Source organism: Aspergillus niger, assembly GCF_000002855.4.
Source record: "Aspergillus niger supercontig An01".
NCBI lineage: Eukaryota > Fungi > Ascomycota > Eurotiomycetes > Eurotiales > Aspergillaceae > Aspergillus > Aspergillus niger.
In genome coordinates this window covers 1,042,111-1,066,726 of record NT_166518.1, presented here as the reverse complement: position 1 = coordinate 1,066,726, position 24,616 = coordinate 1,042,111, and the positions used below count along the sequence as shown (strand labels likewise).

General features: G+C 51.0%; 9 protein-coding genes across 9 annotated transcripts; 5 read left to right on the top strand and 4 right to left on the bottom strand.

The window, feature by feature from the left end:
* Positions 1-927: 927 nt before the first annotated feature.
* An01g04510 (hypothetical protein) lies at positions 928-1,142 on the bottom strand (the record flags this gene model as incomplete). The annotated part of the gene is made up of 2 exons (XM_059747582.1): positions 928-1,060; positions 1,129-1,142. 2 exons carry the CDS (start codon positions 1,140-1,142, stop codon positions 928-930), a joined length of 147 nt encoding a protein of 48 aa, XP_059599634.1.
* Positions 1,143-2,655: 1,513 nt separating this feature from the next.
* On the top strand, positions 2,656-3,465 carry An01g04500 (hypothetical protein; the record flags this gene model as incomplete). Its single annotated transcript, XM_059747577.1, has 3 exons — positions 2,656-2,738; positions 2,811-2,963; positions 3,246-3,465. 3 exons carry the CDS (start codon positions 2,656-2,658, stop codon positions 3,463-3,465), a joined length of 456 nt encoding a protein of 151 aa, XP_059599633.1.
* A 364-nt stretch (positions 3,466-3,829) lies between these two features.
* On the top strand, positions 3,830-4,465 carry An01g04490 (hypothetical protein; the record flags this gene model as incomplete). The annotated part of the gene is made up of 2 exons (XM_059747573.1): positions 3,830-4,079; positions 4,329-4,465. 2 exons carry the CDS (start codon positions 3,830-3,832, stop codon positions 4,463-4,465), a joined length of 387 nt encoding a protein of 128 aa, XP_059599632.1.
* Positions 4,466-5,292: 827 nt separating this feature from the next.
* An01g04480 (uncharacterized protein) lies at positions 5,293-7,259 on the bottom strand (the record flags this gene model as incomplete). The annotated part of the gene is made up of 9 exons (XM_059747569.1): positions 5,293-5,370; positions 5,546-5,651; positions 5,822-5,950; positions 6,030-6,084; positions 6,183-6,247; positions 6,329-6,511; positions 6,604-6,747; positions 6,818-6,923; positions 7,100-7,259. 9 exons carry the CDS (start codon positions 7,257-7,259, stop codon positions 5,293-5,295), a joined length of 1,026 nt encoding a protein of 341 aa, XP_059599631.1.
* A 1,560-nt stretch (positions 7,260-8,819) lies between these two features.
* Positions 8,820-12,686, top strand: An01g04470 (uncharacterized protein; the record flags this gene model as incomplete). Its single annotated transcript, XM_059747563.1, has 1 exon — positions 8,820-12,686. One exon carries the CDS (start codon positions 8,820-8,822, stop codon positions 12,684-12,686), a length of 3,867 nt encoding a protein of 1,288 aa, XP_059599630.1.
* A 3,912-nt stretch (positions 12,687-16,598) lies between these two features.
* An01g04460 (hypothetical protein) lies at positions 16,599-17,860 on the bottom strand (the record flags this gene model as incomplete). Its single annotated transcript, XM_059747559.1, has 5 exons — positions 16,599-16,715; positions 16,933-16,982; positions 17,256-17,372; positions 17,511-17,708; positions 17,848-17,860. The coding sequence occupies 5 exons, from the start codon at positions 17,858-17,860 to the stop codon at positions 16,599-16,601; spliced, it is 495 nt and encodes a 164-aa protein (XP_059599629.1).
* A 209-nt stretch (positions 17,861-18,069) lies between these two features.
* On the top strand, positions 18,070-18,955 carry An01g04455 (hypothetical protein; the record flags this gene model as incomplete). The annotated part of the gene is made up of 3 exons (XM_059747553.1): positions 18,070-18,102; positions 18,219-18,286; positions 18,706-18,955. 3 exons carry the CDS (start codon positions 18,070-18,072, stop codon positions 18,953-18,955), a joined length of 351 nt encoding a protein of 116 aa, XP_059599628.1.
* A 55-nt stretch (positions 18,956-19,010) lies between these two features.
* Positions 19,011-22,070, top strand: An01g04450 (uncharacterized protein; the record flags this gene model as incomplete). Its single annotated transcript, XM_001388835.3, has 2 exons — positions 19,011-20,016; positions 20,083-22,070. The coding sequence occupies 2 exons, from the start codon at positions 19,011-19,013 to the stop codon at positions 22,068-22,070; spliced, it is 2,994 nt and encodes a 997-aa protein (XP_001388872.3).
* A 567-nt stretch (positions 22,071-22,637) lies between these two features.
* Positions 22,638-23,370, bottom strand: An01g04440 (uncharacterized protein; the record flags this gene model as incomplete). Its single annotated transcript, XM_059747543.1, has 4 exons — positions 22,638-22,849; positions 22,939-23,010; positions 23,098-23,167; positions 23,299-23,370. The coding sequence occupies 4 exons, from the start codon at positions 23,368-23,370 to the stop codon at positions 22,638-22,640; spliced, it is 426 nt and encodes a 141-aa protein (XP_059599627.1).
* Between the last annotated feature and the right edge of the window lie 1,246 nt (positions 23,371-24,616).

Here is a 24,616-nt window from a genome sequence, read left to right as displayed (position 1 = left end):
GAGAATCATGGGAAGTATAATATGGTCGGAGAGTGCCCAGACAACATTGGGAGGGGTGGCTAAACCCGGTGGGACAAGGAACTAGTAGCTTGATTGGAACGAAACACCATAAAACTGTAGGATTAGACATCCAGACGTGCTGAATATTAGGCCAGGCCAAAGATAACACTGATGATAGTGGTAATGGGATCAATCATTCCAGAACCTTGGCGAGCCCCGTTGGTGGTGGTGATGGTTCTGGCAGGAACGCGGGTGCAACGCGCTCGTTTCGGGAAACTGCATCCCATCCATCCCACAACTGGTAACTACACTAGAGAGATGTGGGTGGCCAATCGGCCTCAGGCACCACACCCCCCGATCTAGTGCCTTGTCGGCGAGCCTAAGGCCGCAATGTGGTACTTACGTACACTACATACTACTTTGCTGCGAAACTTGATAGGCCCGAGTCACTCTGCTGTGAAATACGGAATGAATAAATTATGTCGGCTAATAAGTAGTCAAAATCTCAGACCCAAGATACGATACCGCAATGATAATATATTAGTGACAATTGATACTAGTAGGTGTGATTGAGCATTTTTTTATTTTTCTGTTCCCGTGCGGAAACGTTCCTGGATCGGCTCACCCGCTAATCGGAGCCCTGCTGATCCGCCAGTCGAGAGGAATGACTTACCCAACGGAGGTTGGTCGTGTGCTAGTCGATAGCGGCATGCATCTTCCGTGGGCAAGTGGCACTGGCCATATGGTGCCGAGCAGCCTCCCCGGATCTGATTGTTCCTCCACGGGCGAGGGAACTGAAGTTTTTGAAGTCGGCAGCCAAAAGAACAGAAACAGCAATATGAAATGATGACAATTGTAACCACATTGATCACAGCAAATCTTGCAGTAAGTTGGTGTCCAGTGTTCGCACCACCAACTCGAGCGATTCTACCCTGCGACCCAGTCGGGGGGCACAGACGTTGGAAAGAATCCAGCTGCCACGCTATTCCTTCCTGTCCCGCGCGCGCTCTGCAGACTAAAGGTAGGTGAGTAAGCAAGGGTGGCCGGAGAAGAAGCCCGGCTATCAGAACCCAACATTCATTATTGATCGCTAGTTGAACTTCAAGTTCATACCCCTCTCATACATACCTTCCGACAGGCATCGGGATACTCTTCTGGGGGGGGGGGGAGAACTGCATCAGACCCTGCCTCCATAAAAGCCTTCACTACGGCACTTCCCGCATTAATATCACAATATTAGTTTTTTACAGAACATTGTCTCGTGCGAGCTGGCTGCCTAGGGTCACCTGACTGATTGGGATCGTAACAGCCTTTTGGCTACGGAAGAACTAAGGTAAGGCCAGGCAGCCTCCGACTCCATACGTAGTGCTAAATTGCGGACCTGCGCAACACAAGTCTGGCTTACCAAGTATGTATTTTTTTTATTAACACGCCCCTTGATGGGTTGGTTCATGTGCGCCCTCTCCTCACATCCCGCGTTGCGAGCCTCTTGTGTACAGTCATCATCCCCATGATGCTACCATGCCATGCATAAGAGTGAAATTTTGTGGATATCAACTTAACAGCTCAACTTTCATCCTGAGAATGCTCTGGCTCAGCTCTACAAGGTCATTTACGTTGAATTGGCCAGAGTGTCCCAGGTAGGCGGATACCTCGGGCCAAAGTGCCATTCTTCTTCAACATTATTGAGCCGGAGGCTATGGGCCCGAAAAAGAAAAGGAAGGGTGAGAAAAAGAAAAAAAGAAACGAGGGTAAAAAAGAGCAAAAGAGCAAAGAGGGAAAAAGCCCACCCCCCAAGTGATCCACCCACATGTGGCCACTCACGCTTAAGCAGACTTGATCAGACTTACATTCCCCGTACACCGTATCATCATTAATCATGACAATTCGGGTGATTCTCCCTCACACATTAACGAGTTTTGTTCTGAGCGTCAATGCAGTGCTCTTTACAGGGAAATCCAGCTAATGAACCCAGCTATTACATATAATCCCACGGGCGCTTACCTGAGCTGAGTCTAACCTGTTGTTAATGGGTACATCGTAAAACATAAGTTGTTCCTTTCTAGGGCCCTCTGCAGGCACTAGTAGTCGGTTCCGAGGTGCCAGACTCCTTCATACCGTCCCCATCATAGTAGCGCGCTCTTTAGCATCGGACGATCGAGTCACCTTGCCGCGTTTACACCTTAACACGTTTTGGACGGTCGGGTAGAGTAGAGGCAGCCGAGCATTATGATTGGGGTTTGCGTTTCCGGTCATCAGATGATGATCATGAGGAATTAAATAACTGGGACCTTCAAACTGTAAATCCCCAATATCTCTGGTTCAAGACTCGAATGCGATTTCAATTTTCCCCCCAGGTATCGACAACTATTTTATCTATTTTAGTAAAGTGTGAGCGAGTCGTGACAAAATAGTCCGTCCGGCTTAGTAGTAAGTGCTTCGTAGTTGTTGGTTTAGGCATTTGAAACACCAGAGCCGACCAACCCCGGTCAATCTACCTTTCACGGGGACAGACCGTCATCTCTAAGCCACCAGACCATCCACAGTACCTACTTACTGCTTGTCACTTTAATATCCAATCCTACCTGGAGATACTATCCACACATTTGGTGAGAATATCAATTTATGGCTTCCATGTCATTTCCCATCTCTGAAATGGGGGGTGTAAACCATGTTGCTTGGGTAAAGGGGAAGGGGAGATTGCCAGCCTTGCTGAGGGCTGTAATGTGGCAACAAAAGTCAGGACGTCCAGCGCGGCAACCAAGTCGCAGCCTTATTGGACCAAGTTGACTTGCGGTTTCTGATCCCAGGAGTTTCCAAGGTCCGTTAGTCGCCCGGAGACCTGGGATGCCTTCCTGCTGGGCTTATCGGGATGATGGTGATGATGTAACTCAGGCCAGCTCCAAGTTGATCTACCTCGTAAAGTACGGGAATAGTGACTATCATTCCTCCAGGCACTTGGGGTAATCGAGATGATTGGGACAGAATTCCCCGGAGCACTGGTCATCATCCGAAGTATCTACCTAAACTGCTGCCATCCGGCCGGAACGTCCCTTCGGATGGGCCAAGACAATCGAAGAGAAGAAAAAGAAAAAAAAAAAATCCTCGCACCCAAACGATCCGCCGTCGCGGGGGAGATCCATAGTGAACCATGATAAGGAGTAAGTACCTTACTAGTAGGGGCTTGTTGACTTGCTAGGATTAGGAAGGCGAGTTGAAGTGGTAATATTGTTATTATACCCTAGACCAGGCGCTAAGGGTTGGGCCAAGTTCCCGCTCTGGTGGACGGATTACTGTTATCATCACCTCATCGCCGTAGCTGGACCACATGCGCCCACCTCTGCTGTTTCCTGCAGCACAGCGACAAGCGCCGTTAACTGGATATCATTCCCCTCTCTCCCGCGCGTTCTTGAACGGCTTGTCCCGGCAAGACTGGTCTCGCGGGCCAGGATCACACGGAAGTGATGGGGAGTAAATTTCCGCACCGGAGGGACGGGGCCGTCAGTCAGTGGCAGAGAGTGGGTAGTTCACATAAGAAGGCCCCGGGGCCTGCCTGAGGATCGACTTTGTGTCGCTGCTAATCACCACTAGTCAATTAGCACTGCAGGTCGAAGGGAGCCATGGAACTGGCACCCTCCCTCACCCTTTTCAGTCTTGTCGCTGAACCGAGTTTTCGGTTGTCCGCCTAAGCTAAAATGGCTTAGCATTTCCAGCACGTATCCATGCCTCCAGTCTCCGGTCGTACAGGACCACTTCTTTGCGCCAACAGCCCCTCCCCTTCCCTAGGTCACTCAGTAAGAAACCACCCCCGGGAAAATCTCTCTTTAGCATGGACCGTCGGTCCAAACTCAAAGACGGTGAAAAAGGCGAGTCCGGTACCATGTTTCAACCTCGATCGCCTTCTGGCTGGCCACCTGCTCACTGTCGGGTCGCCTCTGCTGCTGATGTGGTAAATGCTCTCCGCCTACGAGATTTCATACATGATGTTGCTGCTGCTGTTGCTGCTGCTAATACCATAGATCAACTGCCATATCCAAAGAAACTAATACTTTTGGACAAAGATTCTGCTCACATTCGCTGTACTTCTCATTCAAGTTATTAGTTACGTATTATTATTATATCTTTCCATTACTCCACAGTGATTCACCAGCTCCGGAGGGCGGTTGGGTGTCCTGCAAATAGGAGGCCCTGATTAGTAGTTCCAGAACAACCCCCGTAACAATGCGGTATCACTCCCACGAACGACCTCCCATGCCATGCCCTTGAACTCTTCAACAATCCCCCACCCGCTATCTAACCCGAGAGAATGCATTACGATTCAAAGCTAGTTTTCCCCCATATGAACAAAAAGACTATACTAAGGAAAGAAACTGCGAGAAGAAGAACCTCGGATCGTTTCTTGTCTTGTCCAGCCGACCCTGCTCCTGGCTACGATGCTGACGCCGTTTCCGTTGTCCTAGACTGAAACAGACGATATCCGCTGCGCCTTCGATGGCATGGATGGGTCCATCTGTCCACTCGGCACTCACTGCACAGGGACTTGGCGCTCTGGATTTCAGATCCAACGCGCATGCGCTGCCCTACGTGACAACATTCCTGCCACAGAATCGACATGCTGCCCTCTCGCTGATTCTCCTGGCCAGCGCCTCATCTCCCGCCTGCAGTGCCTTTTTTTTTCTATGCTAGTTACTTGACTTTTATTGACTGTTGACTGCCCGAGGATAAGCAATAATGGGAGGAAGGAAGGAGAACGACATGCATAGATCCAGAGTATTATAATGAACGAGTAAATGCATGACTGGATAGACCGATGAGTGAAATCTGAATGAATGCAAAAGATCGTTTGACCCGTCTTTATCATTCTTTTTATTATTATGGTTATTATTATTATTATTATCATTTCTCTTGATCATTTTCCTTCTGTTCCTTTCCCCCCGTTGCCCTTGTCCCCTTTGTCCGTCCATGTCCTCTTCCTTATTTTATTTTTATTTTTCTTCTAACTTACCCTTTTTCCTTTTTACTTCCAATTTTCCCCTGCTGCTTAATTTTAGGTTTCCAGGTCCCTCCCCCATTCCCCTTCCCTTCCATTCCCATTACTCTCTCCCTCTCTCTCTTCCCTCCCCGTTCTCCAATCGCCATGGCCCCTCTTTCCCGATATCATCATCATTCTTTCGCATTCGGGTCTTTCGGCCCACACAATTCCTTTTTCCTTTTTCTCCCCCCCCTCTCCCCCCAAAGGCCAGCGACTAACATCCGAGGGAAAGATCTTTTACTAGTACGAAAGTAAATCCACTAAAATTCAGCGTCCCGACGTAGATCACCCAACGGGTCAAACACGCCGCCGCCTGGACGAGCAAGGGGAGCAAGGTGCTATAAAAATAAACCCCGAAGCCCAGAACACGGATATCCATTCATACGTACATACATACATTCATGCATCCTACATAATACATCCATTGTAAACTGTTGGAGCAGGTCCAACAGTCATAGGTATTTCCTGGAAAGAGTGGGAGGCAAAAAGTAAAGAGAGCGAAGGGAGGGAAACCTGGGTACTACCGTCCGGGCCAGGTATCAAGGCCGGTTGGAGCCAAGCATGAGTAGAAATGGCCGGGATGGGGATGCGCAGATAGGATGAAGGGCCGATAGAGCGACTTGTGCGCAAAGAGAGGAAAAGCGAGAGGAAAGGAGGGAAAGCAACTATTCATCTGGTTCATGGGAGTGGATGGAGGATCCGTCATATTAACACATCGGGACTAGGGGCGAGGACGTGGACTGGTCGGGATCCTCGACGGCTTTCCTGATTCTTTCTGGTCTCTCTCACTCGCTCTCTTTCTCTTCTTCCACTCTACTTGGCTGCTGTTGCATTTCCATTTGCCTGTCCTTTTTCCTTTCTGACTTTTGACTCGCGTTCCCTTCCGGGTTACGAAAGACCTGCCAGTTTAGCTGCTGGCTGCTATCTTCGCCTCCCCTCTCTCTCTCTCTCTCTCTCTCTCTCTCTCTCTCTCTCTGTCTCTCCCCGACATCCACACTCATCCTTCTTCTTTCTCCCTCTTCCCTCTTCCCTTTCTTCCCTCCCATTACCCTCTAAATTATCTATCCCCTTCCCCCTTCCGATCTAAACTACGCCTCTAACACAAACTGCTTCTATCACTCCTACAATCCTCTCTCATCACAAAACTCACCCCCATCTGTATGGATTTGTGCTTTGCTTCCATGCTTGGGTAGTCCCGGTTCAGCATACATCATCCTTCATCAGTCAATCAGGTTACTACTACTAGTGCCGATTAAACGACGGCCCTTGTATCTAGCTCGCAGCACCTGCTCCTACACATTACGGACTGACTGACTGATTCCATAACTTTCCTGTGGTCGTACTTTTCTGCCACCTCCGCCGACTGGAGAGATCTGACTGGCTGCTGGTGCAAGTACTGATCTTATCCTGTGCTCACCCCACGAGTCTCCCAACGCCCTAAGTGGCTCTACTGCTTGTTTGGCTTCCACCGCCGCTAACCTTCATTTTACTACTCCGACGTTTCCAGCGACCCTTTCCCTTCTTTCTTCCCTCCCTCACTCACTCACTCTCACCTTTCACTCTTGCTTTACCTTTTCTCTCTTCCTCTTTTTCCCTCTTCCCTCCTACATTCTTTCTTCCCTCTTCTCCTTTTCGCCTCGTCGTTCATGCAGTTCGGTAGTCCCTCCCCCCCGCCGGTCTGCTTTCTTCCTGCTTCTTGTTGTTCTTTTGTAATCCTTCCGCCCCATTCGGGTTGGTGTTGTTCTTATCACTTTCCGGAAGCCTGTCGATCTTGATATTCCGCACCCTGTGGGCGTGTCCCAATTTTTGCCCATTTTAACACCCACCAATCTTGACCCTTTCGGCGCCCTTGCGGGAAGAACTGAGGGAATCAATCCCGACAAGCAAGCTGCTGCCACTTCTCCATTACATTACGCTTTTCTGGGTTTTGGCGGGTACCATCGATTGACGGTTCTCCAGTTGCTTCGGGCAAATATTTGCAGCGCGAGGCCTGATCCATTTTCCCTTTTTCCTCTTCTCTTTTTTTTTCGTGTTCCCTTTTTCTTTTTCTTTCTCTCTCCCTTCCACCCGGCTGCAGAGTTCCCCATTTCTCATGAGGGATCGTCTCTCCGTCCCGGCCCGTTGCTGAGCTTTGCATCTCCGCGTCGTCCCCATCCAGTTTGGTGTTCCCTTTACTCTTCCTATCCTGTGGACATCCAAACGCAAACCAACCACGCCGGAGGTGCATCGCCCACTCTTTTCTCTCTAACTTCCCCCCCAACAACACTACACTTTTCTCTCGGTATTCCGTCCCCTCTTATCTGAGGCTATTTTGGGAATTCCTTTAGCGGGTTGGCCATGGCCCCGGACAGGTCACCATCCCAAAAGTCCCCTCTCAATCCTGGGAAACCCAACTCATCATCGCCATCTGGCACATCCCGTCGAATGCCCACCCCTGGCCAGACTTCCCGAACGGGGTCGGTAGAGGCGCCCACCCCCCAAAGTGCCGCCACCGGGAACGACCTCACATCTCAACCCATGGCTGTCAGCGCGTCTGCTTCAGACGTCGCCGCGACGGAACCTCCCAGCGCGTCCACCACCCCGGCACCGTATGGGACTCGCTCCAGAGGTCGCAATGCCGCTCCCCGCCCCAATTATGCGGAAGACCGCGACATCGATGTCGACCTGGAGATCGCCCAACCAGTTTCCAAATCCGCCAAACGGAGTAGCGGTGTTTCCGGCAGCTTCGTCAATGGCGTCAAAGCCGACAGTGAGGAGCCCGTCTCATCGGCAACGTCGCGGAAGAGTCTAACGGCGGTCAATGGTGCCAATGGCGCGGCTGCTGCCAAAGACTTGATTCCTGGCACTTCTTCATTTTCCGCCAAGTTCGAGGAGGGGGCGGCACCCGCCTCAGCCAACTCTTCTTCCAGGAAACGGAAACAGCCGGCCAGTTCCACCACCTCCAATGCTGTGAGTGGGAATGCAGCCAAGAAGATCTTTACGACGGCCCCAGGACTGGCGTACAACCCGGCCGAAACCAACATGGTCAGTTTCGAGAGCCGTGGCGCCTATCTGAAAGATGGCAAACTCAGAGCCGATGACGGCACCACCTACGCCGTCAATGGTGAGATCTACCTCCCTCATTTTTCTCCACTTTTCTATTGTGTTCTTACTTGATAGCATTGCTGCTGTGGCATAAAATTATACTGAGTACTCTCATCTAGACCACGTCTACCTGATCTGTGAACCCCCCGGGGAACCGTACTATCTGGCACGGATCATGGAATTTCTCCCCTCCAAAGATGCCCCCTCCGGCCCGATCGAGGCACTGCGGGTGAACTGGTATTATCGCCCACGTGACATCCAACGCAAGGTCGCCGACACGCGTTTGGTCTTTGCCTCCATGCATTCCGACACATGTCCTCTCACATCCTTACGCGGAAAATGCCAGATCCAGCACTTGTCGGAGGTTACCGACTTCGACACGTACCGCAAGACCCGGGATTGTTTCTGGTACGACAAGATGTTTACCGATACATCCACCGCTACTACGACGTAATCCCAACAAGCAAGGTCATTAACGTCCCGAGTAACGTCAAAAAGGTTCTGGACGAGCGCTGGAAGTTCGTCCTGGTTGAGATTGGACGACGAAAGGAACTCACCAGTGCCGTGAAGACCTGCAAGCGCTGTAGCTTGTACGCCGCAAGGTATACCGATCCATACTCTCTGCGATGGGCTGATTCAGTCATACTAACTTTGGAATAGCAATGACTCGGTGGATTGTGCCGTCTGTCACAGCACTTATCATATGTACTGTGTTCGACCGGTACTGACGAAGAAGCCGGCCCGTGGCTTTGCTTGGGCTTGCGCAGCGTGCAGTCGCGCTCAAGAACGAAAGCTCGAGGCACGGAATACCCCGATATTGGGTGAAAATCAACCGGAGGCTGATGAGGAGATGGTCGAAGAGGAGGAAGAAGAACCCCATGGCGCGACGAATGGCACCACAAGCAGCACTCCGGCACCCGTGGAGGAAGAGGTGCGCCCAGCTACAGAAGAACAGGTTGCGCAGGCCAGAATGTGGCCCTATCGCTATTTGGGAATCCACTGCCGTGTCGAAGACGCCCTCGATTATGACGACCGCATTTATCCGCGCGCCAGCTCGCGATTGGGACCTCGGCATCAGGCTATGGTAAATGCCTGGCCAGGAAAGCCGGTGGAGTATGTCAAGCCCATCGACATCAAGAAGAAGTATATGCGAGGATCTGGAGGTCGCAAGGATTCGAAACTTACCAAGGAAACCGTGGCCGCCATCGAAGCCGCCAAACAGGAGAAGGCCAACCGACCGAAGTGGGTCATGGACGAGCCCCTGGGATATGTACGGCGCGGCGAAGATGAACCGGTCACCGTGGGCGGGAAGCAAGTCCGCACTGCAGAGCTAATGTTCAAGATGCCCACTGCAGACCAGGTTCCATCCTCTCGGGGCGAAGACGACGCGCCTGGTTCCCATCTCAGCCCCGCCGAACGGGAAAAGTTTGTGGACGATTACATGGAGCGCGCCAAGGCGTTGGCCCCTCAACTTGGGGAAGAAAAGTATGCCACTAATTTCCTCGACAAGGCTCTCGAACTCCTTTACTCTAATAGCTTCGACGCCGACGCGGCCCTGGCAAAGTTGAAGACGATGAACAAATACAAGGATCTCAAAGAGCCGCATCTACGCCCAGAAGAACTGAAACTCTTCGAACAGGCAGTTTCCAAGTTTGGGTCGGAGTGGCGGAATATTACCAAGTACGTGGGTACCGTGCCTCACTACCAGATTGTGAGATTCTACTACATGTGGAAGAAAACGCCGCGCGGTCGTCAGATCTGGGGCGCTTATGAAGGCAGACGGGGCAAGAAGGAAGCGAAGCGAAGCAGTGCGGCGAAGCTAGTGGACGATGTGGCCGACGATCATGATGACTCGGCGTTCGATAACGACAAGGCCGCCGAAAAGAAGCGTGGCTTCCAGTGCAAGTTCTGCTCGACGCGAACCTCCCGTCAGTGGCGGCGCGCCCCAGGTACTGCGCCCGGAACTACCACCTCGAGCGAGCCTGCGTCAAAGCAAAGGGACAAGGGATCACAGCTGACTGTGGCCCTGTGCCTGCGCTGTGCTTTGCTATGGAGGAAGTACGGTATTCAGTGGGAGAGTGTCGATGAAGTGGCCAAGAAGATCGCGCAAAGTGGTAACAAGTCATGGCGTCGCCGAGTAGATGAGGAGCTCCTGACTCAACTCCTCGTCTCCACCGAAACTCCCATCAGTATCAACAGTGCGACTGCAGCGACTGCAGCTTCCATCGGCGTCCCTGTGAACGCTAACCCACAGGTGCAGCAGGAGACTACGAAGAAGAAGGGAGGGCGGACCACCGAGAAAGACAGCGCCGCGACATCGACAGCCACTTCCGTGGAGCCAGCGCCAAAGAAGAAAGTCGCTGCAGACCGCATCCCTGAACCTCCACCAATCGTCCCTGATCCCCCGAGGGCTAAAACGCTCCCATGCTCCATCTGCAACAAGATGGAGCCGGAAGGCGACCAGCATCTGTCTTGCAGAGACTGCCGCCTGACCGTGCATAGAAGCTGCTACGGTGTCAGCCCGTCGCGTAACTGCGTCAAGTGGCTTTGCGATATGTGCTCGAACGATCGCGACCCCATGATCTCGACCACGTATGAATGTGTCTTGTGTCCGGTGACCTGGACGGAGCATGAATTGATGGAGGCGCCGAGGTCGACGCACAAGAAGAAGACCGAACGAGACCGGGAGAAGGAGCGGCTGGAAAAGGAAATGGTCAACGAGGCTATCAAGTTGTACCGACAAAGGCAAGAGGCCGTGGGCAAACCCATCGGTCCTCGAGAGCCGTTGAAGCGAACGGCCGGCAACAACTGGGTGCACGTCACGTGTGCCATGTGGACGCCGGAGATCAAATTCGGCAACGCAAAGGAGCTCGAGCCAGCTGAGGGGTTCGGTTTGATTCCAAGGGACAAGTGGCGTGATGTGTGCAAGATCTGCAAGAGCGATAAAGGTGCATGTGTGCCGTGCCATTTCAACAACTGCAACGCCCGCTTCCACGTGGGTTGTGCATTCCAAGCGCAGTACAAGTTTGGGTTTGACATTACTCCTATCAAAAGCTCCAGAAGGGATACCGTGAACAGCGTACGGCTGGGAGAAGAGGTTGGGTCGGCATCGGCGGGGATCTGGTGCTCTCATCATCCAGTGTCGGCGACAATCCATGAAATCGGCGAGCCTACAGAGGAAGAGGGTGTCAACGCTTTGCGGCGGTATGCCGAGGCATACAAACAAGCCGACCTGACCTTGACGGGAACTATTAGAAAAGCGGCATATGTGCAACAGTTGATCAATGTCTCACATCAGACTGCGACACCTTCCGCGAACCGCCGAGTTTCGTCTGTCCACAGCGTCACGGCACCCCCGGTAGTCTCGGCGGCTCCCGCAGCTCCCGCAGCTTCGACAACGCCAAAGGACGGTCACAAAACGCCAGAAGATGCTCCGGATGAGATGGTGATCGATTCTGAGAACCATGCCCCTCGGCCTGTTGCTGATAATGATGTGACGAGGAAGTGTGCGCGCTGCTCTAGTTCCTTCAGCCCCAGATGGTGGCCCCTAGACAAGTCGCGACGCACGACCGGAGTCGACCACCGGACGCCTCTGCTTAACGGGGTTGGTCTGAATGATCCTGTGGGATCTCGGTTCAGCACAGCCTCTGCAAGCCCTCCATATCCCCATCAGACTCCATCCCAGCATGCTTTGCCACGCCTGAACGGGGAGTACAGTCCAGAGAAGACTGCTTTGTCGGCAATCAACAGCGAAGGGCCGCAGACTCTGTACGAATGCCACAAGTGCCATCTTAAAAAGCCGGTGACCCAGGCCCAGCCATCGCCCGAGCCTCGTCCATCTCCCTACTCGGCACAACGGCCGGTCCTGCCTGCGCCTAAGCTCACTGAGTACCACAACCACCCGTTTGGCAACCACCATAGGCACCCGCCACAGTCTGGAGTGCTTCCCAGACCGATCGGTCTCCCTCACGGCGGCTCTGAGTGGCACCCCAGCTATGAACAGCGTCCGGCTGATTTCGGTGACAACAAGCTGCGCAACGGATTACCTGTTCCTGGCTATCGGGCAGCAGCACCGCCGCCGCCACCACCGCCTGCACACCATATGAACGGATTCCCGCCCACCCCTTCTCACCATGCTCCACCGCTATCCCATTACCCTCCGGGATCCCACGCTCCGCCGCAGCCATTCCCGACGCACCAGAGCCCGTACGGACCTGTTTCGATGCCCTCGCCTCATCTTTCTCACGCGGCAGGTCCTCGCCCGTATGCTCCGTCGGCATCGCCTCCAGATGTACATGCGACTATGGTCCGGCACTCGCCTCAACATTCGCTAAGCGCATTGAATGGTGGACCCCCGCCACGCGTCTACTCTGTGGATCGCGTGCTTGGAGCGCCAGCACAGTCGCCGCCCGTCTCGCAGGCACATATGGATCCACGAGGACCGACGCCTCCGGTTAAGCCCGAGGACACACCGGTAATACCTAGTGCTGCCAGGCATACCACAGCCAGCGGGACGAATGGCGGGTCAGGGGCTAGTGCGAGTCCGTCTTTGAAGAATTTGCTTTCCTAGGCCGCGATCATTTCTTACCTGCCACTGGTATAGAATACTCACTCCGTGTATTATAGCGCTTTTCTTTTCCGTCCCCTTTCTTTTCACATCTTCTGCATCATTCTCTTCTTGCTTCTTGATTTGGGGTCTGTTTCTGTCATGGCATGGTTAAAAGTGGGGGTTGGGATATTATGAGCTTTCTCATCAGCGTGATTTTAGATTTCCACTTATGAAGTGCGTTTGTTTCTTTATGTGTCTTCCAATGTTCTATTTTCCCTTTGTCAACCATCTATCTATCATCTGGCTATCAAAGTCTTCTCCTGTATGTTTCTTGATAATCATGAGAAGGCGCATACTCGAATGTTTTTTTGTTGAATGCCGTGGCTACAACCAGGATCGCATATTGCATGATCGGATGGGCTTTTTGCTAAGAAACACTCAATACAATTGACTATTAATATACCAAATCCCAGTTATCACATGTCCAATAATATACTCTATTATACCTATACTATACTAGCCTTGGATAATCTAAAGTGGTTAGGCTGGCTAGTTAATAATCCTAACTAGTTAAACTGACTCAGATTCTGCAGCCAACCTCCGGCATCGCGACTCATGTCCCATTGACCAATCCAAGTCGATAGTTATTCATGCATGCATGCAGTGGCAAGGACTGCTGCCTATCAAGGCAGAATAACTATATCCCTGGATATTAAGGTGTAAGTAATGCGGGGTAAACAGTGAGTTAGGTAGGTACTGATGTAAGACAGAAGTACCCTGATTGCCCTGATTTTTCCTGCTGCCTATCATTACTACCACCGAGACAGATAATTTAGCTGCAGGGTTGGTGGTAGTAGTAGTGTGACGAGACACGGATATGAGTATTGACTTATCTTTGACTTCATTGGGGAAAAAGGATGGATTGATCTGTTAGGGGATTGGTTGGTAGTGGATAAGGATGTGTTGTGTGTGTGTGTGTGTGTGTGTGTGTGTGTGTGTGTGTGTGTGCTGTGCAATGCATTAGTGTCATTTAGAGTAGTAGTAGAAATGATTGCTGTGTAGTATACTATCGTCGTGAGTGGTTAAGTACGCTGCGGGTGTGACTTTGGTTTATCGTGGTTGTTAGTTAGTGGGGATAGTACTTAGTATGTACTATGGTGATCATGACGATGGTGGACAGGGTAAGTAGTATTGGATATTGGTGTATGTATGTATATATGTAGTGTGTTATATGCGTGGATGGTGTGGATTGCATCTACTACTAGTATACTTCGAATGACCTTCTTTATAATATTCAGGTTGGCGGGTGAAGATACTCGGAAGTACTTTTCCATTTCATATTATATATATCATATATACTAGTGAGTAGTAGTGAGCAAGTACTACCAAACATAGATGAAACTTTCGAGCGAAACCTCCATCATCAAGCTATGGGATATTTTATCTCGGTTCCAACGAAGATAACAATACAAATACTACCGAGGCGAGTGTTCTCTCCTTGCATGTGTAGATACTTTAGTAGTAACTGAGGTGACCCGTGATCTTCCCCGGCCAGCCGTCCGGTCGGGGAACCTTGAACGGTTTCTATGCAAGCATTCTGATTGGTGACATTCGCGAACGAATCGGCAAGGCGGGATTTGCATTCCTTCAGTTCTGGGTATTAATAATCACCAGAACCCACTACGAAGTACAGCAGTAGACTGTTTAGAGTTGGTTGTATCATTAACAGTATATCATAGAGTTACAATCAAGGAAACAATAAGCACAGTAGTCATTCTAATAACTCATTATTAATGCTGTGTAGTTAGGCTGATATCGTACTAGTCGTAAGAGGCTTCCGCCATTCTCGTACGTAGCCTTGCCGCACAGGGTTCTCGTTTCCCTTAACCATGGGTCAGCCATCACATCATCCATCTTTTTCATGGCTTGGTTAGTGGTTAGGTAAGCAGTGTGACTCAACCTCCCTCCTAACGGTAGTTACTTATTGACTGGTTGTGGTTGAGGCAGGAGGGAGTCGACGTCACTTGTGGCTGATTCTGCTGTGCCAGTTAATCTGCCAGCTGCCCAGTTGCCACTTGCTGGGGAGAGAAGAAGGAGGAGGAGGAGGAGGAGGGTAAGGGAGGGATGAACTCATTCCCTTTGGCTTTTTGTGACTAGATCCATGTATTGAATGGTGCAATCACATCTACATAAGACATGCTGTACTGTGACCACGGAAAAGACCACCTAATTAAGAAGAAAAGAAAAACAAAATATAGAATATATACTTTTAAGTTGTCAAAAGAAAAAGGCATAAAAGTGCAATACGGGCAGTGCCAAGACCAGTAGACTAGGCTGCACTCTGCAAGCTGAGAGCTGAGCAGACCGCCATGTGGGAATGAATGAATGGGTGTGGGTGTGTGAGTGTGAGTGTGGGAGTTGTGTGGATGAACGGAAAGGATCGGGCGGACAGAAGGGATAAGATGGAAGTTCTAGAAAATAATAATAATAATAATAATAAAAGATGATGTGTGTGTGCGTGTGAGAGAAAAGGAAGGGAGGGGGAGTCAGTCAGTCAGTCAGTCAGTCTGCCGAAGGAAGGAAGGAAGCGGGCGGGCAGGGCGGCCAGAACAGCAATCCACATCCATTCATTCATCACTGACCAACTAACTAGTCACTGTTAAGGTAGGTGGTTAGGCTGTTACACTGACTCGTTGTCGTTGCTTTGCCTGTTGGTACGTCCTTCGTTGTGTTGCTTTTGTGGCTGGCGATCGACGGGACATGAACCCTTCTCTCCCCCAGGGTTCGTGAGTTTAACGGTGAGGGTAAAAGGGAAGTACAACACCTAAGAAAATAATAATATTATTATGATGTGGATTAAAACGGTTAAGTAAAATAAATTGCAGAGTCCTGTGTACGTACCTCAACCCAAGATGATGGGGAAAATGGGGAAATTGACTTGTTGATGTCATTTGCCTGGTTTCACTTTCCAGGGTTGAATCAGAGCCACTTTGGGTCAAACCCGCTCATCGTCATTTTAGCCGGTATCTAATCTAGACTCTCATAATGTAATGAATGATATTGTGAATAGAATTTGGTTAACTATGGCCGAATCATTTCCTCCCCGGTGATGATGATGGAGAGGACAAGTATGTTAACCACTACTAGTTAGTGTGGTGCGCATGCACCAAGTGAATGAATAATAGTATGTCGTAGTAATAATAATAATAATAGTTGACCACCACAAGGGAAATTAAATCATCCCTCCTTCCAGCGCCCGGTTAAGGCGCCAAGCCCCGCCCGGGAAATTCTAGAAAACCAACAGAGTCCAGCCTGGAGCTAATGAGATCGCTTGCTTAAGCGTCATCATCTCCACTTTTTTCTTTTTCGTTCTCTTTCTGTTTTCCTTTCCTCTCAGTCCGCTCTGTCTCTTTTCGGCTTGCTTGTTTTCTTTTTGGCCCTTTTGTGTTCTTTTCCTTTCCCTGTATTGTCATTTGTGGTTATCTTTGGTTCTGGACGGGCAGCAACTGAGGGGGGGGGTTTACGTATCCTGTGTTTAGGTCTCTCCACTGGTTCTTGTGGTTTTCTCGTTCAGGGCAACAGAATCATAAATAGTAATCATAATCATAATTAGAATAGTTATTATTATTATTATAATAATATTCGGGCATAATAATGCCTGAATAAATTCTATTTTCATTTGATTTTATTTTTATTGTCATGATGTTGGTTGATGAATGTGGAAATGCCTGGGTGGTGCAATGGTAGTCACAACTCCTGCAATGAATCTGCATCCTGGTAACTTCCATCGAAGTTCTAGTCGGATTCCTTACATCGGTCAGCCGAATACAGGCAACAAACGAGGAGTCCAGATGCACCACCGAGAAAGAGAGAGCAGGGAAGTGGGGAGGAACACAGAGCCGATCGTACCTATCTAGCTAGACTTGACTCAGGTCAAGACTCGACTCTAGTAACAAAGTAAGTATCTAGTCCGGGATTAATCTGTTCAGCTCCGAGGCAACCCCCGTCACTAGTCGGAGGAGTCGATTGCATGGTCAGATCGTCCCCATCCTATCGGAAACCTGAAACCCTCGAGGGAAAGTCGGAGGAGGAAGACAGACCAGAGGCAGACGCGAGGCTACTAGTAGTAACTACTTGTAGTAACTACTTACTTACTTGGTGATTGTTGTTTGTTTGTTGGGTGGCCTGTGTGTGAGTGAGTGAGTGAGTGAGTGTGTGTGCACCGGATCTTGTAATCACATTACCATACGGAAACCCACCCACTCACTTCAATTGGATCTGACGACGACGACGCAAGCCTGCCGTGCCGCAGAGCTTCTGGAAGACTGGCAGAATCCGCAGGAATTTCCAGCAGCAGGAAGTACGAACCTTGTTGAGCTTGTGGTGGTGGTTAACTTGCTGTTAGGAAGAACTCTCTACTAGTTAGTTTGTAAATAAGAAATGTCATGTCAGTAGCCTGTCAGTCAAAACTGTGTCTTGTCTTGTCTTGTCTCTCTTCCTGACTGTCAATCAAGACTTCATCTTGGGTTTATCTGGGGAATTCTGCTAGTGATTTCAATTCTCCATCTTCTGCCCGCATTGTCCACGAACCTCTTCTCCCTCTAGTCTCTAAGGTCTTCTTCCTCTTCTCCTCACCTCTCCCGTCCTCTTCTTTCTCTTCCTTCTCGGTCTTCTCTCTCCCTTTTGCTTGGTTCCTCACCACCACCACTACCACTTACCACCCTCGGTCATTCTCTCAACTCTCCTTCTTTCTCTGGTCTCTCTTTCTCTCTCTCTCTCTCTTATTTCTCTTTCTTCACCCTTTCCTTATCATCTTCTACTCTTTCTTACATAACTCAAAAAAACTTTCTGCTCCATCCACTGTTCCTTTGACATCACCCGTGTCTCCTCTCTTGACATCCTCTCTTATCTCCAACTTTCTCACTCTCTGATCCTTGGGTCCCTTTTCCCCTTGATTTCCCCACGACCACCACCACCACGATCTACTGATTTCATATTTTATTCCCCGTTTCTCCTTCCCCTCGATTTCCGAGAAGTGGTTCACTGGGGGTAAAAAAAAATTACAGATCCCTTAAAATATCTATTTTATTTTTATATATTTTATTTTTTGCCCTTTTGCTTTTGCCTAATCCATCCTCTTTTTTTTACTCTGCCACAACCCACGTCCCAGCCCAGACCCGACCCGGTCGAACCATCCACCCAAGCCAACCTTCGCCCACCCGTGCGGCCCCTTCGCCCTCTCCTCCCGATCGATCTTCTTTTCCCTCTCCACCCTTCTTCTTTCCTCAAAGTCTCGTGTCATCTTTTCTCCGTCTGGTCCTCACGGTGGCCCACCATGACGCCCTAAGTCTTTGGTCTTTCCTGGGTCGCGAATTTCGTCGCTTTCATCTAGCCGAATTCTCGCATGTGTCGCGATCTCTCTGTCTTCCCCCGTTGGGTCGATTTCACTCGGGCGCCATCTCCCTTCCCCCCCCCGTGGGTGACGAACTGACTACACACCACCACCTTCACCTTCACCACCACCTCTACCACCACCACCTCTCCTACCATTGACCGAATTTCTACCAATCTCTTCGCCATCTTGCTCTTCTTCTTACCTCTGTCGATCCTCTTCCGCACTTGTGAGTGAAACAATCCTGTGTGTTTGCGTGGGCAACTGCCTGTGTATGCAGGTGTGGCGATCGCAGCCAACCGCCGTCTGGAGGCGTGCATGCGGTGCCGGTGCAAAAGAACCCGGTTGTCTCAGAAAGGGTTTTGGCTGGTCCTGCACGTTACCATCATTCCTTTCAAAACCCCCCCCCCCCCCCCCCCCCCCACAGGGAAGAAGGATTATCGCTCATTCTCCTGCTGGACAGCTGCAGCCAACAAACTCATTGTTCAACTGCGCGCACCCCCCTCGACGGCGGCTTGTCGCCGTCGCTCATCTGCTTCGCTCGTCGCTGCACGCTCTTCTTTCTCTATTTGTCGCCTGCTTCTGTCGTCGCTCGCATCTTCTGCAGACCGTTGCGTCCAGTCTCTGAACCTCGCTGACCCAGTCTAGAACCCAATTTAGAATCCAACTGTATAACGTCACCGATCGCAAGTCTCTCCTTTTTTTTTTTACTTCGACCTTCTCAACGCTCCTTCGCTCCTCTTTGTACCCTTATACCGGCCGTTCGTTTCTCCCTGAGATATCTCGACCCTCCCACTCCACCTGTACTACCATATCCATCAACCATATGAACCCGAGTTCGGACCGGCTAGGCTGCTATCTCTTCTCCTTTCACATCTGTTGCTGTCCCGAGACTTGACATTTTCGGAGTGGAGACCCCCTAGGTGATGGGTGTTTCAAATCCAACCGACACCATGGATGGCATCGAATGCTCTGCAATTTATATCGACCACCGCGTCCGATCAGAACGCTGGGTGTATCAAGGTACACCGGAGGCACCGGCAGGCGCGGAGTCGGATTCGGGAATAATCGAGGAACCAGAGTCGCTGTCGTCCGACGTCCAAGTTCTGTTAGGAGTTTGTAAACGCATCTATCTCTGTCAGGTCGGCACAGCTATCGCAAATAAGTTAGCAGAGATAAGCGACGGGGCTCAGAGTCGCTGCACACCTATTTTCGTTTTCTTCGATATCGATATTCACGGCGAGGAGGCCGCTCTGCAGCGCCGCCGAGCAAGCCGTGGTTCGTGGCCGGATGTATCGCCTCCGTCGCCGGCTTCCCTGCGTCGCGGCTTTACATTCACCTCACAGTGGGAAGGGGCGTACGACCTGAAGTTGTTGTCGGGATTGTCCGCGGACATCCAGGTTCAAGATGGCCCCAATGTGATCGTTCCGGTCGCTGTTCTGCGCCCTCCCTTCGCCGATCCCACTAGCGCCTCTCCGGCCGACCAGCCCCGTATTCCGTCTTTCCCTGATCCCCAGCATATCTCCAAGTGCCTGGATGCCGGTGCCGTGGACGTGTTAGTAACTCCGCTGGATAGCTGTAGAGCTCAAGCTCTGGTTGTCCAGGCGTACCGGACTCGTAAAACGGCTCTCCGGGAACAGTCGCGCTTCCTCTCCCGAAAGAAACTGCGGAAGCACTCTTGGGTGGGCGTTAACGACGAGCAGCCTTATGCGTATCTTCGAGAAGCCATGGTCTCCAAGCTTATGCGAGGCATCTGCAATCCCGAAGAGGTTATCGAAGAGTTTCAGGACCGGGAACTGGACGTTCGTCCCGACCGTGCGGATTTTGTAAGAGAACACATTGCACAATGGGGTTTTACCGCCCATGAGTTTTCGGACGACGAATTGGTCTTGGCTGCATTCGAAATGCTGCAGCATGCTCTGCAGTACCCGGAACTGGAGCAGTGGCAGCTGACACCAGGTAAGTAAATTTGCCGCACATATCATTTTAGTCTAGGTCAACTGACGATTGAACTTCCTTTGCTAGGTGAACTTCGGACGTTTCTCCTGGCCTGTCGCGCCTCATATAATTCATTCGTCCTCTACCATAACTTCCGACACGCGATCGATGTGTTGCAGTCGGTTTTCTGCTTCCTGTTGCACATCGGCGCTCTTCCCCCCTATGGGCCCAATAGCCCGACGATTGACGACAAATGTCCGATGGCCTCCCTCCTCACACCGTTCGATACCCTTACCCTTCTGATCTCCGCCATTGGCCATGATGTCGGCCATCCGGGCGTGAACAACTTTTTCCTAGTCAAGCTGAATGCCCCGCTGGCACAGCTATACAACGACAATTCAGTCCTGGAGGCATTCCACTGTGCTGCCTTTTCACAGATCCTGCGTCGCTACTGGCCGACCGCGTTCAAGGATCGACAACTTCGCAAGCTTCTGATCAGCTCCATCCTCGCTACCGACATGGGAGTGCACCAGAAATTCATGGAACGGCTCGGATCGCTCCAGGAGAAGTTCCACGAAAACAACCGGACCGTGGACGGGTGGAAGCCCCAGGACTTGGAGCTTTATAAGACACTGCTGTGTGGGCTGCTGATCAAGTGCGCTGATATCAGTAACGTGGCGCGCCCGTGGGATGTTGCGGAGAAGTGGACCCAGATCCTGCAGGAGGAATTCGCCAATCAGGGCGAGATGGAGAAGGAGGTTGGGATGGAGACTGCACTATTCGGCGGCCCACCGGAATTGGGGAATATTTACAAGCTCGCCACCGGCCAGATTGGATTCATGTCGATTTTCGCTCTGCCGCTGTTCGAGGGCGTCTCTGATATCCTGCCCGACCTGAAGTTCACGGTCGAGCACATCCGCAGCAATCAGTCCAAATGGCACTTCCTCGCCGACATGGAGAAGAACCGGCAAACCTTGCAGATTGATCTTCGCCCGGACGATCTGGTGTCGCCCCGCACTCAGAGTCCCATCCCGAGTTTGAGGGGCCTCCACGCGCCGCTAGCCATCAATAGTCCGAAAATGCCCATCAAACCAGCCCTTCCGACCAGTGAACCTGTGAGTCAGCGGTCAACCGCAGATGATTACTTTGGTACTGCTTCTACCCCGCTGGCCTCGGATGATTCTCCCAGCGACTACAATGAGAATACCATTAGCCCAGTTGTTTCGCCGGACACCCCGGGCCCGCCTATGGACATCACCGGTTGTTCGATGCCGTCGCCAGATGAGGCCGCCTCCCGGAGATCTTCGGGGGTCATCCCTGAGGGGCAGACCAACTCGCCTTCTGCCCGTCTGAGCGATAATATGGACGGCTGCTCCGACGCGATTCGTGCTTCGAGTGACCCCACTGTCCTGGCGGCTGTTCTCTTTGCCAATGGATCTGCTGCAGGCAACGGCGACACGTCGGGTCGCTCCAGCGCTCGTAACAGCTCCGTGGAAGGAAGACCGAGTAGCTCGCGACATGGGCCGCCCAGTGGTCGACGCCAGCACGCGAATACAGCCTCGTCGGGACGCACATCGGGGCCCTCGAATTCACAGCGGAACAGTTGCACTCGCACCCACAGCGTCAGCACCTACAGCAATAACATGACTCCGATCTCCCCGTCTACGAATGCCACTAGCTTCCTCAGCGTGGACAGCGACGAGAAGGGCTTCCCCCGCGAAAGCATCAGCCGGAGTGACGGCGAATGGGACCGGGCCAACACGCGACCGGCCACATCGAACCATCCATCGGTCAACGCTGCATACCCGAGCACCCGCCGGGCTTCCGATCCGCACAATTACGATGCTGCCAAGGTGACGTCGCCGGTGGGGTATGGAACGAGCAGCTCGGCACAATCCACGACAACGACTGGAAGCATGAAGCACGAGGGGCGTGGGCCCCGGTGGGACGAGCACGGGTCCAAGGAGCACGCACCTCCGCGCAAGTTGCCGAAGCGACGAAGCCGACTGCGGCTGGCGTTCTGGAAGCGGCGCACACATCACTCGCATCAGCACGAGGTGAGCGGAGAGACGTGATGGCACGGAAAGTTGATTGGATTTCAGTTTTCTCTTGTTTTCTCGGTTGGGATGATTCACGGTGTTCCTGGCAGGTTGGATTTTCGCGAGTGAGCAAAACGAGGGTTGGGATTACATGGGCACATATGAATGGGAAACATTCTGGTGACGACTCTGGATTTTATGATGGAATTGCATGATTTGACGACCGGCTCGGTGGATATAGCTATATCTGAGCTTTTTGACGATGATGCTCAGCCAGACATTGTCTGGTCTGGCTGGCATAGCACTTTACTTCTTCGATACTCTTCTTTCTTTCATTCTCTTCTTCCGATCTTTTTACATTTTTCACTTCACTTTATTCATTTTACACATTGACCATTTTCATTTTCATTTGTCACCATACAGAGGCGGACAGGACGGGGCAACTAGAGACGGGGCGTGGACTGGCGTTCTGGAGGTGGCTCAGGCAGGACTGTACTTGATATTTGTATGGGTTTTATATTTTCTATCTTTTTTTAAATGGACTTGAGCATATATGCTTGTTTGCATTTACATGATTCTTCTATCATTGACGGAAGTAGACGGTCACTGACACTCCTCACACTTCTCTTCTCCTTTCGTAGCAGTAGCAGCAGCAGCAGTAGTAGACTCCTGCTCCTGACTCTTCCCCACGACCTTTTCATCCCCATCCCGACTCTGCACCGGCACATTCGCAGCCCTCAAAGCCCGATCCGTATGTCCCAAATCCCTACTCGGATCGACGACATTCCTCACCAGACTTTTCAGCACTTTGACTTCTACAGAAATAGCCAATTGCCCATTAGTCACCTACCCAATCCCATCTCTACCCATACAATAGAATTACAAAAAAAGGAAAGATACATACCAGGAAACCCCCCATTCGTCTTCCTATCCCAGAGAATAGTCCCAGTGATATCAACATCCTCACCTCCAGTACCTGTACCTGTACCTACCTCTTCCCCTTGCGTACCCGTCGAAGAAGTAGAAGTAGAAGAAGAATGATACATCGTAACAGTAAACACACCCCCGGTAGCAGGAACGAGAGCTACTTCGCCGAGTTGGGTGCTGAATGTGGAGAGGAGTTCTTGGGCGAACTGTTCCACATATCAATTAATTAATCAATTTACATTAGTGTATATATATATATATATATGTGTGTGTGCGTGTGTATGTATGTATGTATACGGATGGACATGTAAGGTACGCAGGGGGGTGGGAAACTCACGTATGCAGCGCGCAGTAACCATTTACATTGGGTGCAGTATTTGATGGTGATGCGGGGGAGGTGGTTGTGCATATTTCCTTGTGGTGTTGTTGTTGTTGTGGTTGTGGTTGTGGCGGTGGTGGGTTGGGTGTGGGGTGGGAGGGGAGAGGTCATTTTCTTTTCTTTTCTCTCTCTCTTTTGTTTATATCTTTGGTGGTGGTGGTGGTGGTGGTTGTGGTGAAGCTGAAGAGGGAACGGGGGAGTTAATTGTGTGAAGAAGAGGAGGAGGGGGATGATTGGATGATGTCAGCGGGTGGGTAGGTGGTGGTGGTGGTGGTGGGTTTTAACTACTTAAGTTAATAACTTGTCAACTATAATGTCTAATGTACGGCCAGTGCAGGTGTCAATCTTAAAAAAGTATTCTCCGAAGTCCGGGTCGTTGCATATGATCCATTCTGTGATCTACCTTTTCTTTCTGCACATCCTCTGGGTTGCTGCAATTACTATGTGGTATAAGTATGAGCAGTTGCTTCAACTATATTAACTAGCCCATCTATACTACAAACCGGGCGTCCGATTTTGTTTTCCCCATCCCGTTTCCAATATCACTGCTAAAACAAAGGAAAGATGTCCAATAAAATCACTAGAAGGGAAATGACTCCTGTCGAGCACTCTCTCACGCCCAACACAAAATGAGAAAGGAAAAAAAGTAAGGGAAAAAAGGTGTAACTGGAAGCCCACGGGGAGGCGTGTCGCGTTTCAAGGCGAAAAAAACAGATCATGAACTGGTCCAATGGTGTGACCGCTCAGTCCCTCCCAGTTCATGCAGGTCCAGCGCGCTCCCTCGAGGGCCAGAGCCTCGCATCCGCTTCTCCGTGGTCACTTTTCTTCTTTTCGTCGCTGACAATGCTCACCATTCGGAGCAACAAAGCGGATGGGCTGTCCATAGGTCCAAGGTATGGTGACAGAGAATTAGATATAGAAAGAAAAAGAAAGGGTCGAGAAGTTAAAAAAAAGAAGTGGTGAGAAATAGTAATTGTCATCGCAAGAGGGGATATAAAAGCGCCGACGGACTGACGGCGACCCTCAGTCCGTCCGAATCAAAAGACGTGGAAATGTCATGAAACCATTACATGACCGTGCAGCATCCTCCCTGCTGCTGAGGGGCGTATGGGTCCTCACGCTTGTCGACCTGCGCGACCGTCAGTAACCTGCCGTTATTCTTGCACAACCGAAAATGGCGGAGATGATATCGCATACCTGACCCCATACGGATGGTACCATGAAATCGCGCGTGTTGTTGCAGTAGTTGATCAACCTGGATAAAACGCGACGGGGG